Here is a 14,184-nt window from a genome sequence, read left to right on the forward strand (position 1 = left end):
GGGGGCCTCTGTTGGTCTCCACCATGCAGGTTAAATGGTTTTCTTAAAACATCTGACCTTCTCACTCTGTCTGAAAATCTTTCAGTGGGCTCCCCGCTGCCCTGGGGGCCAAAGCGCAGCTCCCACAAGGCCCTCTGTGCACGTGGGCCGGACTCTCTCTGAACTCATCTCTTGCCGCTCAGCCTATAGGCCCCCAAGGCGCAGGACTTCCTCACACCTGCGGGCCTGGGCTCAGGACTCAAAGCGAAAGAAGCGATTCTTGTTGGGAGAAGGCTTTCCTGCGGACCGCGCTGCCTCCTCTGGCCCCCCTGAGCCTCACCTCACGCCCACTCGTTACTGACACTGTCTGGCAGTCTATCCCCCGTGTGGCTGGGGGCGCCTGAAGGAAGTACTATAATTGCAACGGGTCTGTGTGGGTCACTGCTACGTCAGGGAGAGGAGACTGGCAAGGTAGCCCCAGGGAGGCAGAAGGGGAGCCAGGAGTCAGTCCTAGAAGCCAGTGGGTGAGCGTGCAGGGTGTTCCGCTGCGTCAGCGAGGCCTGAACCGCCCTCGGGAGGAGGAGCCTGGGCTCCAGCGCCGCGCAAGCGGCCCTCGTTCCCACCAAGGGGCACTGACCACTCTGCGCCCGCAGGCCTGGCGGGAGTCGCAGGGCTAGGGCTCACCCGGCTACCCTCCCAGGCGAGCTTCCTCTCTGGGCTTCTGCATCCGAGCGGAAAGGGCGGGGACGCCCGCCAAGCCGTGGCGTGGGTGGCCTGGAGTCCCCGGCGCCGCAGGAGAGCCGGCATTCTTCCTGCGCAGGCGCTCTGCTCAGGCTGGGAGGGGCGGGGCCTGGACGGGTCGCGGGGTGGAGTCAGCTCCGGGGCCCGCCTCCACCAGCTCCCGAGAGCAGCCGAGTGCTGGGCACCCGGGCTATTCTAGGGGCTTCAGGTGAGCAGGGGGAACAGAGGGGTCAGGAGACCTCCCTCGAGGTGGGGCCGTCGGTCTGGCCGCGGGTCCATCTGTCCTGCCGTCTGCCAACAGCCGCCTCCGCGGAGAATGGGAGAACAAAGGGAGGGGGCGGTTCTGGGGCCCCTGAGGGAATCCAGGGTCCCAGGGCCCCCGCCTTGCCCGCTGACACTTTCGGTTTCTCCCCGAGTCAGACGCGCCGCCCTAGAGACCCTGGGCCGGCGCTGGGCGCAGCTGCCTCTCTGCGTTTGCCTGTCCATCTTTGTGTCTGTCTTTGTGTCTGTCTGGCTGTCTCCGAGCTTGCCTCCACTTCTAGAACTAAGCCTCCGGGACACCGACATCCCGCGAACCCTCGCCCCTCTCCCATGGCAGGTAAGTGGGCGCAAGGCCGAGGGTCTCCGTTATCCTCCCCCCCACGGACTTGGGAACCCCGTGTCGGACGCATCCTCCGGGAATGTGCTCGGACTGGCTGTGTGGGGCCCCTCCCTTCCTCCCGAGAAGCCGCCGCCCTGCTCCCCCGCCCCATCTTTCTCATTCTCTTCCCACCACATTTTCCCCGCAGCCTCGCGGCCCATGGGCCAAGGGGTAAAGAGATGAGGTCGGGGGCCCCTTCTAACCTACTCCTGTCCCCCCACAGGCTACTTGCCCCCCAAAGGCTACGCCCCTTCGCCCCCACCTCCCTACCCTGTGACCGCTGGGTACCCGGAGCCGACGCTGCATCCTGGGCCCGGGCCGGGGCAGGCACCAGTGCCCGCCCACGTGCCTACCCCTGCGCCCGGCTTTGCTCTCTTCCCCTCGCCCGGCCCTGGGGCCCCGGGACCAGCTGCCCCCTTTTTGCCACTGCCAGGGGTGCCTTTTGGCCTTGAATTCCTGGCGCAGGTGAGTGAGAGGGAGGGAGGGAGGGAGGATTGACAGGGAGGGGACCCAGGCGACTAGGCCGGCCAGCTGATGTCTGCGCGTTCCCCTACTCTCCTTCCAGATTGATCAGATCTTGATTCACCAGAAGGCTGAGCGGGTGGAAAGTGAGTGGAAGGGGGAGTATGTTGGGCCTCGTGACGGGGGCAAATAGTGGGCTCTCGGGCAGGCGCTGGTGTCCGAGCCTCAGTGTGTCACCCCCTGGCAGCGCTCCTGGGCTGGGAGACCTGTAACCGCTACGAACTGCGCTCGGGAGCCGGACAGCCCCTGGGTCAGGCGGCGGAGGAGAGCAACTGCTGTGCGCGGCTATGCTGTGGCGCTCGCCGGCCCCTGCGTGTCCGCCTGGTGGACCCCGGGGACAGAGAGGTGCTGCGCCTGCTCCGCCCCCTCCACTGTGGCTGCAGCTGCTGTCCCTGTGGCCTCCAGGAGGTGGGCGGGGAAGGATGGGGCCAGGGAGAAACTTGGGTAGGGGGCAGGCCGATGACCCGGGCAGGACCGGGATGAGGCATGGGATGAGGCGTGCCTCCTGTGGGAGTTGGGCGCAGGTGGGATGGGAGGTCTAGTGAGAGGGATGACAGGTGGTCTAGTGAAGGGGATGGGAGGTCTTGTGAGGGGAGACAGGTGATAAAGCTAGACCGGTGAGCACTTGGGCCAGGGTGCCTGGCTGGGCAGTGATCCTGTCTGCTGCCCACTCCAGATGGAAGTACAGGCTCCACCAGGCACCACCATTGGCCACGTTCTACAGACCTGGCATCCCTTCCTCCCCAAGTTCTCCATCCAAGACGCTGATCGCCAGACCGTCCTGCGAGTGGTGGGGCCCTGCTGGACCTGTGGCTGTGGCACAGACACCAACTTTGAGGTATCAGGAATAAGGGGAGATTCCTGGGACCTTCAGAAACCAAGATGATCCATGTGGCAGGATGGTCAACAGGACGGTCAAGAGCTCATCAGTCCAAATCCACTGTGACGTCTGCCACATTTCCAGTTTTCCTCTATTCAGAAATAGGATGGCCCATGGTCACAAAAATATGGCAAAGAGGGTTTCACCTTAAGGGCCAATGCTGATTGTGACCTGCAGCCCTGTGTTGAGGGAGAAAAAAAATCTAAGGTCAGGCTGGATTTAGGGTGAAGGATGCTTAATGAGTGTACCATGGGCTGGGCCCGCGTGGCCGCTGTGTGTGAGTTCATGAGCCCAGGCCCTGGAGCAAGCACTAATTTAACTTGTTAACATCCTGTGGCTTGCCCTGCCAACCTAGAAGTCCAGACGTCCACCCACCCACCCCCAGCCTGGAATCCTTCTTACCATGCATTTCAATCACCAACCTGGAGCCTGGAGAACCCAAGTGATGATAATTTCAAAGTAAGGCCTGAGAAACACCTTACTTTCTAGAAGACAAAGGCACTTGAATATCTGTGTAGATAAGGGAGAAACAACAGGTATATCTCAGTAGACTTTCCAAGGCTTCTGATGAGGTACCTTATCTTAGGTTACTTTTAAAAACTGAGTCACCTTGGTAGCTAGGGGAAGGTTCTGTGATGGAAACTGGTTGGGAAAGAGGTAACTGGGTGAACTCTGGTTGGGAATATGTAGATCGTAGGGTTCTCATCGGGCCAGTCTTCCTTTTACATAATTATGAATCGTCCACATTTGGGGCTGCACTCTTGGGACCGCAGGGCTGGCTGGGAGAGGCCCTACCCACCCTGGGACTGGTCTGCAGGAAATGCCCCAGGGCTGTAGGACCATGGGGGAAGGAGATGGGAAGGACATCGCTCTAGTTCTAGCCACTGGAGAATGAGCATAGGAAAAAGTCCAGGGAGTCATGGTGAATTACCATCCACATTGGCAGGGCCTGCTGCTGCTGGGCCCAGGGAGGCCAGTGGAAATCCTGGTCCTCAGAGGCCACTTTCTGCTGTCCGCTCCCCCCACTAGATGGGCTTGGATCCACCCTGGATGAGGCTTGCATGCCATGCTAAACAGAGCCCTCCCTACCTTGCAGGTGCGAGGACGACAGGCACCCCTTTGGGCCTTCTAGCAGCCTGGTCAGCTGGTAGAGTGCAGCCAGGCATTTAGCAGCCTCCCTTGCCCGCTTGGCCAGGCTACTCTGTGCAGGGCACAAACTGCACCAACCGTGGGCGGCAGGGACTTTGGTAACCAAAACAAACCTAGTGAGTGGCCATCCCCTAAGGAGATTAGCCTGTATTGTGCTTGTTTCTCCCAGAACTGATGTCTATTAGTCATGTGTGGCCTTTCAAGAGCAACAGATCTGAGTCTGCAACCTGATTTTTGCTTTGTAGACAGTGTGACTTCGGTGCCTCAGTTTCCCCAGATGTCACATGGAAACCCAAGGCTTTGGGAGGACTCGCTAAGTGTAGAGCCCACACAGTTCGTACGTGGTGACTGTGGGAGTGAGACTGGATGCCGATGAGATCAGGCACATCCTCCCCATGCGGGTCCTTCCTCCCTCCCTCTCTCCTTCTCTCCTGCCAGGTGAAGACTCCAGATGAATCCCGCAGTGTGGGCCGCATCAGCAAGCAGTGGGGTGGGCTGCTCCGAGAAGCCCTCACCGATGCAGATGACTTCGGCCTGCAGTTCCCACTGGACCTGGACGTGAGGGTGAAGGCTGTGCTGCTGGGAGCCACATTCCTCATTGTGAGTCGGGGCCACCGCCCCTTCCCCCCGCTGCCTTTTGCTCTCACTCTGAGGCTTTGAGCACTTCTTGGTCTCCTGCTAGGAGACGGTTAGGGACAGACTCTATGGGGGCTTGTGGTTCCAGACCTGGGTTGTGATAGCTGAGCCAGGCTGGCCCAGCCAGATCTCCTGCTGACCGTGCCCTCCCCTCAGGACTACATGTTCTTCGAGAAGCGAGGAGGCGCTGGGCCCTCTGCCATCACCAGTTAGAGGCCACCTCGGGGTGAGGAGACCATCATCTCAACCAGAATTCAAGATGGTCACCCGCCCTGGCCCCTCCTCAGAGGCAGCCCCTTTCCCTCCATGTGCACTGCAGGGGAGAGACAGGGCTGCCTGAGAGGCTGGGGGCTTGGTGCCCCGTGCCTCCCCTACTCCCCTGGCCTGCTTCACCTGTAGCCCCTACGGAAGGGTATGTACGAGAGCCCTTCCCCTGCTACTTCCCACCACTGTCTCCAGCGGACCCTCAGCACACGGGCATATCGGCTTTCCAACTTTCCCTGCTGACTTCCTCCCAACCCCCTCCAGGGCCTCTGCTCCAGATGAGGCCTTAGAATGCAGGGTTTTATGACAGGGCTGGGGTGGGGAAGGTTAAGCAGCACCAAAGACGGCAGACCCGGTCACCCTCTCCCCGCGTCAGCTTGGCCAATTAGTTCAGCCTCAGACGACGGCGCTCTGAGGGGGATCCCTACCTCCCCCCCCCCGATAGCTATAGGGCCAGGGCCCCAGTGCCGACTTCCTCTCCCTCAGCTGGTGCTTGCTGCAGCTTCCTGTGCCTTAACCACCCCTTCCTGCCCCTTCCTTAGGAAGGAGGCTGCATCTTTGTATGTTATATTCATATAAACTTTGTAACTTTTTGGACATTGGAAGATGTATGTAATGGGAGAGGGCAGGAGAAAGAGTTGGGTGTGGGAAGAAACAAAGGGAAATATGACAGCTTGGATGGGCGGGGGCTGGCCCATCTCATAATCCATGCTGCCAGGATCAAGTGTCCTCGAGTCTAAGAGAGCCACTTTCGTCACCCATGATGGCCCCAGACCAAGCCGAGGCAGTTTGGTCCATATGCCCCAAGTCAGGGTGGCTGCTCCGGTCATCCAGGATGGCTGCTCCCACAGAGCCCAGTGTAGTAGCTGATGGCAGTTCAGGATGCCTGTTCCCGTGGCCCAGAATGGCCTCTTGCTCATTTTCTGTAGCGATAGAAGCTTCCCATGCGTGTGATGTGTCACAGCTCTGTTCCTCCAAGTCCTCCTTTGTTGGGAATGTGGTGGGCAGAGTGCACTAGATCCTTCTATGGCCAAGGGAGCTCACGCCCTCAGAGACCAACGGGCAGGGTGAGGAGACACTCACCAGTGCCCAATCCTGGGCTCCTCCAGTACCTGCCCATGGCAGGCTCTCCCCAGGTGGGAACGCACCCTGTCAGGACCTTGTTCCGGTTCTGCTTGGTCCCACGTGACCAGGCCCTTGGTCCATCTGGTGTCTGTGCCCAAAGGAGCAGAGCTCAGGGCCGGGCCAGGACATAGCGACTGGCGGCTGAGAGGTCCCACTGGTAACGCTCCAGGATGCGCCGGCAGTCCGCTCTGGACCAGCTGCTGAGGTAGAAGAGCTGGTCCACCTGTGGAGACGAGAGGAAGGGCAGCCGGTGGCCAGAGGGCCAGGCTGGGAGGGGCAGGGACCCGAGAGAAGGGTGTGGCTGTACCTTGAGGTTCCGGATGGCAGAAACCACATCACCCCTGGTGGCTCTTAGAGCCTCGTGGCACTCCTGGTGGGTGACTCCATGCACGCTCAGCTCCACCTGCCGGGGACAAAGCCTCACTTAGGCCCTTCGCCAGCCCGTAGCCCCTTTTGGACACCAGGACACTTCAGGGAGACCTCACCTCCATAATCCTCCTCTGCAACTCGGGGTCAGGCAAGGGTCCCCCAGAGGGGACGGTGGCTTTGCTGGCTCCAGGCACTCCCACAGGGTGACTGTGTAGGGGTTCTCTTTTGGGCCAGGGAGGCCGCTCCCTGGGAGGCTGGCTGGGCTGGGAAGAGGAGCTGGTGGCCACGGGGGAGCGGGGGGGCACGCCTGGGGGTCCCTGGGGCACAGTTCTGGCATGTCGAAGTTCGGGGGAGCTCGACCCACCTCCTGTGGGGCGGGGGCCCAGGGACAGAACCGACTCCAGACTCTTGGAAATGCCTACACATTTGAGAAAAAAACAACTTGAGAGGAAGCCCAGCTGCCTTCTTCCCATTCTCTGGCTATCTGTGCTGTCCTCGGGGTGGTCCTCGTGTCGGGGGGACAAGAAACCAGGTGTGCAGGATGGACGCCCAGGCCGAAGCAGCTGAGGGTCCAAAGAACTGCCAGGGCTGCAGTGGGGAGACGCTGTCTAAAGTACAGCCAGGATGTCAGCAGGCAGAATGGGGGCCAGGAAATCACAGGTGGGGAAATCATATCTGCAAAGGTATGGCTTCAGAGCAGGGAGCATCGCTGGAGGCTTATTCTTGATGTCCTCGGAGACCCTGGAAGCCCTGTCCCCACCGCCATGCCCACCTTTCATCCTCTGCAAGGCCACATTCCTTCTCTGGCCCTGAGCTGGAGGGGGATCCTGAAGCTTTACCTTCACTCTGTCCCTGTTGGAGAGTGTTCCAGTTCATTCTCCACACCCCCCAGCCCTACCCCATATAACAGTGCCCTCTCCCAAAGAATCTCTGGGGCTTCCAGGCAGGCCGAGACCCAGAGTGGACGTTCCAGCGGGAAGGCAAGTCCAGCCTCCCCTCCAGCTTTACCCCACACCCCTCCCCAGGCTCCCCTTCCAGAGAAGTTGCTGGACTTGGTTGGTTCCCCCAGTCCAGCTCTGCCCCCCACTCTTTCAGGTCCTCACCCATCTCTGTTTCCCTGGTGTCGCTCTCCCCGGGCAGGGGAGCCTCTGAGGACTGGACGGGTGGCTGGTGAGTCTACCAGCGTCACTGCCGAGGCTGGGAAGTTGCCCACTTTGAATGTGCGACCATTCTGGCCCTTCCAGGTTGTGGAGTCGGGGCTGTGGGAAGAGGCGCTGGTGAAGGGGATGGGAGCAAGGGGAGAGTGAGGGCTGGGCTCCAGCCCACATTCAGCTCACAAGCTGTGCGCCGTGGAGCTGCATCTGCCCGGAGGAAGGGAAGCTTTTTTCTCTCTAAAACAAAAGGGCTCTATGGGCCAGCGGTGGCTCCAGCAGGGAGGCCAGGACTGTGGTGGAGCTCTCAGGGCCCAGTGGGGAGAGGAGGAGATGAGGCAGAGGATTGGGGTTCAAGCAGCTGGGGAGAAGCTGAGCTGGGACCAGGGCCAGGAGGGTGGGGAGGGAGTCCTCCCCCTGGGGATGGGTGGGAGGCACGAGGCCCTCACCTGCCCTCGATGATAGTGATGGGGTCACCAGGCTCCATCCTCAGGGCACCGGGCTCTGTGACATCCCTCACACAACGTCCCTCAGGAGGCCAGGCCTATAGAGACAGGAGGAGAGGGTGGCTGGGCTTGTGGCCTGAGTCAGAAGGGTGATATCATGGGAGCGGAGTGGAGACTGTTCGTGCACCCACCACGCAAACCCATACCAGGTATGTCCTCTGTCCTGGCCCCAGGGTGGGACTGTCCCTGTCCCTCAGTTGTAATCCAGTGGAGGAGGCAGACCTGGATCCCATGCCAAGCTGGACACAGCCCAGGGGTCAGGGAGCAACAAAGGGGGGGCCCTGCCTCTACCTAGAGGACCAAGGGGAGAGTCACCCTGCACACTGCTTTTACTCCACACCCAGGCCCATCAGATATGCCTCCCAAGCACCTCTGGGAATTTTCCACTTCTCCATAGCACCACTGCCTCGACCCTCATCCAGACCTCTTCATCTTCTGCTTCACAGCCATTGTGGCCTACTGGTTTTTCTACCTTCAGTATCATCTTTCTAATCCATTCTTGCACCAAACCAGAGTGACATAACCTGTAAATGTGGCTTATAACTCCCCTGCTCACAACCCTTCCATGGCCCCCAGGTGCCCTCAGAGTTAAGCACTAAACTCCTTTAATAGTAGAGTATATAGTGATTTAGGGCACAGCTCTGAAGTCATATTGACTGATTCAAATCTCCAGTCCTCCACTTCCTGTGTGACTTTTGGCAAATCACTTAAACTGTCAGTGCCTTAACGGCCCCCTCTCTAAAATCGAGCTGGGTTGTTGTGAGGATTAAATGAGTGAATGTATAAGGATACACGTAAGGCACTTAGTACAGTATCTTACACAGATCGAGTGCTCTAGGTGTTAGCGCTGGTTATTTACCGTGTCTCACAAGTCCCTCCTTGGTGCACCCCTAAGATGCCTCTGCCACCTTAGTCACCGTACTTCCCCCTCCCATGCTGAACCTTTCCTCTGCCTGTCAAACACCCACTACATCCTACTGCTCTGGGCTCTGGGCTTCCCTCTCTCTGCCCCAGCCCCCGGCCCTTCAGCCTGCATCCACTAGACCCCAGCTCTCTCCCTGGGGCTCTGAGCACCCTGAAGGCGGGGACTGGATCTGCGTTGTTCAGAGCCAGGTCCCAGACCCCAGCCCAGGAGCCAGTATACGTTAGTCTTGTGCATGGAACCCTGGGAGAGGGAACGGAGGGAAAAGAGACTGTTTCTGGGGAGGCAGGAGTTCCCACCTCTTGGAGCAGCCCTTCTAGGTAGGAAAAGGTGGGCCGGTCAGCAGGGTGGGGGGCCCAGCAGCTCAAGGCGAGGGCGTAGAGGGCCCTGGAGCAGAGGGGAGGCCTACGCAGGCGGGCTCGGTCCTTCTCCAGCCGCTGCAGGATGAGGTACGGCGGGACCCCGGCCCAGGGCTCCTCGCCCCCGGAGAACATCTCCCACAGCGTCACCCCAAACATCCACACGTCCGAGGCAGAAGAGAAGGCCCCGTGGCGCAGGCTCTCCGGCGCACACCTGCGGAAGCGGAGCTGAAGGGGGCTGGATGTGTGCCGGGTGTGTGCCCCGGAGCGCCCACCTGCCACTCGGCACGCCCCTTTAGTGCGCCCGCCGTGGGGCTCAGAAGTCCCCCCTTTCCTGGCCCTTCCAGGCCCGACGACGACTCCTCCAGTCCACGCCTCCCTCAGAGGACCAGCCCCTCCGTACCCCCTCAGCTCCTGCCCTTCAGATCCCTCCCCTCCGCCCGGCCCCTCACCAGGCGAAGGGGATGCGGCGGGGTCCGCCCATGACGTAGTGGCCCCGGGCGCCGCCCAGCGACCGCACCAGCCCGAAGTCAGCCACCTTGATTGTGCGCGGCGAAGCCAGCAGCAAGTTGCGCGTAGCGAGGTCTCGGTGCACCAGCCCGCGGGCCCCCAGGTATGCCATGGCCCCCACCACCTGCCGCAGGAAGAGGCAGAGCAAGGCCACGGGCAGCGGGGGCGTGGGGGCCGGGGCGGTCAGGCGTGCGTGCAGGGAGCCCAGGGGCGCCAGCTCCATCACCTGCGGGAGCACAGCCGTGTGAGCGGTGGTCCGGCCCCACGAGACCCTGGCGCTCACCCTCCTGTCGCACATCGGCCCCCGGGACTGTCCCGGGAGCCGGCGTCTGGGTCTGCTCACCATCTGCAGAGGCTGGCCCAGTACGAGGCCGTGCAGACACAGCACGTGTGGGTGTTCCAAGTTCATCATGATGGATACCTCTCGCAGGAAGTCCCCTAGCTCAGTGCCCTCGGGGCCGCCGGGACCCACCCGGAGGGACTTGACAGCCACTGGGACCTGGGAGTGGGGGGAAGCACCATCAGGCAACATAGGGAACAGTTAAGCCAAGGCCAGAGCAGAGAGGCACACAGAACAGAGGGAGAAGCTGGCCCAGGTACCCCCAATGAAGTAGGCTCCCTGGACACTCACAGTCTTGCCACTGGGCAGTGTCCACAGCCCTCGGTGCACCACACCAAAGCAGCCGGAGCCCAGAAGCTCCCCTGTGCACACAGCCCGGTCTGGGATCAGACACTTGAGTCCCCCATCTGGCTCAGGGAGGGATGGAAGGCTGTCTGAGGGTGGGGTGGTCTCCTTCTGCCCTGGGGCAAAGCCCCCAAGCATCTGAAACAGTGGGGGAAATCATGTGTGTGGAACCCGGCATACATCCTTCTCTTCCACTCAGCCCACCCCCTGCCGGGGCCTGAGCTGGCCCTTTAAGCCTCTCACCGCCACCCCAAAACACACACCTTGTAGACCCAGTTCTTAGACTTAAGCCCCGAACGGTGCCTCTTCAGAGCTTCAGCCAGTCTACGCTGGGCTGGGGGAGGCCAGAATCAGAGGGATGGGGTAATGGGGGAGGCGGGGAGCAGGATGCAAGGGATTTACAGGCAAGAAGGGGGCTGGTGTGTGTGGTGGTGGGGGGAGAGTAGCAACGAACAGGCTGGGGAAGGAGACAGCAGGGCCTTGGGGCAGGGGACCCTCACCAGGCCGGCCCATGCCAACGCCGTCTAGATCCTCAGGTCTTACAAAGTCGAAGTGCTCTGGCCGAGTAACATTAAGCTCCTCAAGGATGGGTCGGTAAAACTGGGCCAGCTGGATGTCCTGGAGCAGCCGAAGCAGCCACAGGGAGCCCGCCTCGTGGAGCATGTCTGGAGGAGGAACCCCTGTGGTGCCCTGTCCCCCAGACACATGGCCCAGGGTGGGCACCTGAGACACTCAGGAACCAGAGACGTGGTTGCCTGCTCCACCCTCAACCCCTCAGAAATACTCAGGTACAGAGGGAGGGACATCAGAACCCACCAGGATTCCTGCCCCTCACACACACAAACCCCAGGAAGAATGTTCTCCTCACACCCAAGATTTCAGCACTGCACAGACTTCAGGTGTGTGGCCCTGCTCACTTTGAGCTATTATGGCACACTGCCCATACCTCTAGGCCACCCAGATTCACCACCTTTTAGACCTGAGGTGCACCCTTGTACACACCCACTCGGGTACACCTGAGACATTCTGACCCACCACATACACTCCAGAGATGCCCAGATACACTAACCACACCATACTTGAGATACGCAGGTACAACACACACACCCCTATAGATATGAAGCAAAACACACCTGAGACACCCAGATACAGGTCCTCTCAAAGCTGAGGCATTCCAGTATACGCTGCCGTAGACCAGGCTTCCTGCCAGGTACCCCTCACACACACCTACTTGAGACATGTTGAGTTCACTGCCTCCAAGATACACCGCCCCTCATGTCTGAGACACCCAGGTCCACACAAACACACACAAGACATCAAGCTACGGTGTCCACACATACCTACGTTATGTGGGCAGACTGCCTCCTCTGCCCAGAGACGCCCAGGGTCATTGCCTCTTCTACACCCGAGGCAGCAACATTTGAAATCAAATCGGGCATTTGTGATGGGCAGTTAAGCTCAGGTACTGCTCAGAGCCATCCAGTCTGCCAGGTGCACAGTCCCTTCCACACCCACCTGAGCTCAGCTCCAGGTACAGAGCCTGGCCGGCACACCTGAGTCACTCGCTCTAACCTGGCTCCAGGGCAACTCCACCAATCTTTATTAAATAAGGCTCTAGGTGCTCTGGGTGCCGGCTGCCTGCACACACACCTGGGCCCCTCCCTCCCCCTACTTAGTTAAGCCCGGAGGAATCGGAGGACCCCAGGCGGGGTCCAGATGGACACTCGGAGGTGGCGAGGAATCGGGCACGAGAAGGCGCGCGGAAGGCGAAAGGCCAGGACTCTGGGAGACCAGCACCAGTAGCCAGGTGAGAAGGAGAAAGCACGAGATGGGGGACAAGAGGAGACGCGCCCGCGTAAGGTAAGGACTGGGGAGGGGAGGCTCAGCACCCGCGGACGCGCTCCCAAGCGACCGCCGCCCCGCCAGCCCGCTCGCCGGCGCCCCTGCCTCTCCCGACCCTCACCTGGCGAAGGCGGAAGCGGCGGCTGGGGAGCCTCCCAGGCTGCCGGGACTAAACCCCGGGGAGGGCGGGACGGAGGCCGCGGGGGGCGGGGCCTGGCGGCTTGGCCCGGGTCCTCGGGTGGAGTAGGTGAGGGCGTCTGGCGGCCGCTCTTCCGCCAGGCCAGATCCTGAGAGGCCTCCCCTCCCCTGTCCTTTGCTCGCCTCCTTCCCACCCTGTCTCCACCTTCCCACCCCCTTTCCAGACTTCTCCAAAGAACTTCTCACCCCTCCCTGGACTTCCTCCTCGGTATCCCGTCCCCGTCTCCCCTACCTCCTCTTACCAAATCCTCCACCTCTCTCAACCAGAGCCCCACCCCTTAAATGAATACGCACCTGGTAGAGATATCCCGCCCAGGCCCCGGGAATATAAGGCTAAACAGGACATAGTCCCAGCCCCCTAGTAGGGGAGAGGGCTTCCTGGCACTCTGATGGAGGAAGCCGGCCTGGTGCAGCGGGCTTGGGAGGGCGCCACGGCGGAGGTGTTGATGGTGGTGCACGAAGTCAGCTCCCAGCCCGGACAGAGTCTAAGACTGAAGCCATTGGCCTTTTCCCAGCTCTGAATGTCCTTTTCCCAGTCTAATGTGCTGCCCCTGAAAAGGACCATTTGGGGAGCTGCCCAGGGTGGAATCTGTGGGGATTCTTGTGTGGGGGGCTGGGGGGTGGAGACAGCTTCTGAGTGGCTCCTCAGCCCCATCCCAGCTTGGTACCTGGTCTTGGTGATCAAGGGCAGCACTCCATGCCTCAGGGTATGCATTCCCATCACTGGCACTTCCTGGCCTCATGCTGGCATAAGCCCCTCCCCCCATGTCACCACTGCTGACCCCAGGGCCCTGTATGGTGCTACTTGGCCTGTGGGGCAGGGACACAGTCTGGCTCAAAGAAGCCTCTGAGAAGGAGGATGCTCTCTCCTTTTCCCTCAGGGGTCCCAGGGAGGAAGCCGCCAGCCTTAGGACATCTGGCCTGTCTCCTTCTGTCTCAAGGAAGGGTGTGTAAGCGTAGCAGCTGCTGTCCCCATAGTCCCTTGGGGGGAAAAGCCCACCTCATCTTGGTAAACACATGGGAAAATCCAGCCTTAATGGGAAAAAAATCATAGTTCACAGTTCTACTTCTGTGGTTTTCTTGCCAATTCTCTTGCCCTCCAACCAGGCCAGATGACAGATGTGATTGTTCCCTCCACATCTGTCATCTCTGATATACTGTGGGCTAGCTCCACACAGTAGGGACTGGATCTGTCTTGTTCCTCCTAAGGTACCTGGGACAGTGTAGGCATATGATAGGTGCAATGCATATTGGTTATGAAGAAGTCTGCTCAGTCAATTGTTATTTCTCTGTAGGTGATCTGTCTTTTCTCCCTGCTTTTAAGATATCATTGGTGTTTCATAGTTATATTACAAAGAGTCTAAGTATGGATCCCTTTCTATTTATTCTATTGTATTTCCTTTGTTTATGAATTCATATCTTTCACCAGTTTTGGAAAATTATCAGCCAGTGTCTCTCCAGATATTCTTTTTCCTCCTTTCCTTGTGTTCTCTCCTTTGAAGACTCTGATTAGAAGTATGCTAGGCCTTTTCACTGTCCTCCAAGTCTTTTTTTTTTTTTTTTTTTGTCCTTCAAATCTTTTAACCCCTCTTCCGTATTTTCCATTCTTTGTGTCTCTGTAATGCAATCCAGGTCATCTCTTCAACTCTCTTCCAGTTCACCAGTTCTCTCTTTGATTATGTCTGATGTGCTGTTTAATCCATACA

The 14,184-nt window shown here is 59.6% G+C and overlaps 2 protein-coding genes across 14 annotated transcripts; one reads left to right on the forward strand and one right to left on the reverse strand.

The window, feature by feature from the left end:
- Positions 1-590: 590 nt before the first annotated feature.
- Positions 591-5,408, forward strand: PLSCR3 (phospholipid scramblase 3). Of its 5 annotated transcripts, none has more exons than XM_061174761.1 (8): positions 591-928; positions 1,137-1,318; positions 1,584-1,825; positions 1,926-1,968; positions 2,070-2,290; positions 2,559-2,720; positions 4,350-4,511; positions 4,704-5,408. In XM_061174761.1, the coding sequence occupies exons 2-8, from the start codon at positions 1,312-1,314 to the stop codon at positions 4,758-4,760; spliced, it is 894 nt and encodes a 297-aa protein (XP_061030744.1). In that variant the 5' UTR covers positions 591-928; positions 1,137-1,311; the 3' UTR covers positions 4,761-5,408. The 5 variants fall into 5 exon arrangements, with proteins under 5 accessions (XP_061030744.1, XP_061030743.1, XP_061030742.1 ...); XM_061174760.1 differs by having other exon boundaries at positions 1,141-1,318; XM_061174759.1 differs by lacking the exon at positions 591-928 and having other exon boundaries at positions 942-1,318.
- Positions 5,398-12,457, reverse strand: TNK1 (tyrosine kinase non receptor 1). 9 transcript variants are annotated; one of them, XM_061174750.1, is made up of 12 exons: positions 12,402-12,457; positions 10,939-11,128; positions 10,702-10,772; positions 10,385-10,576; positions 9,696-10,252; positions 9,184-9,457; positions 7,906-8,000; positions 7,409-7,579; positions 7,078-7,157; positions 6,422-6,723; positions 6,244-6,339; positions 5,398-6,159 (listed from the first exon to the last, which is right to left on the reverse strand). In XM_061174750.1, exons 2-12 carry the CDS (start codon positions 11,099-11,101, stop codon positions 6,046-6,048), a joined length of 2,115 nt encoding a protein of 704 aa, XP_061030733.1. In that variant the 5' UTR covers positions 11,102-11,128; positions 12,402-12,457; the 3' UTR covers positions 5,398-6,045. The 9 variants fall into 9 exon arrangements, with proteins under 9 accessions (XP_061030733.1, XP_061030734.1, XP_061030737.1 ...); XM_061174751.1 differs by having other exon boundaries at positions 10,939-11,161; positions 12,402-12,413; XM_061174754.1 differs by lacking the exon at positions 12,402-12,457 and adding an exon at positions 11,779-12,387 and having other exon boundaries at positions 10,939-11,103.
- Between the last annotated feature and the right edge of the window lie 1,727 nt (positions 12,458-14,184).

Source organism: Eubalaena glacialis, chromosome 19 (assembly GCF_028564815.1).
Source record: "Eubalaena glacialis isolate mEubGla1 chromosome 19, mEubGla1.1.hap2.+ XY, whole genome shotgun sequence".
Lineage (NCBI taxonomy): Eukaryota > Metazoa > Chordata > Mammalia > Artiodactyla > Balaenidae > Eubalaena > Eubalaena glacialis.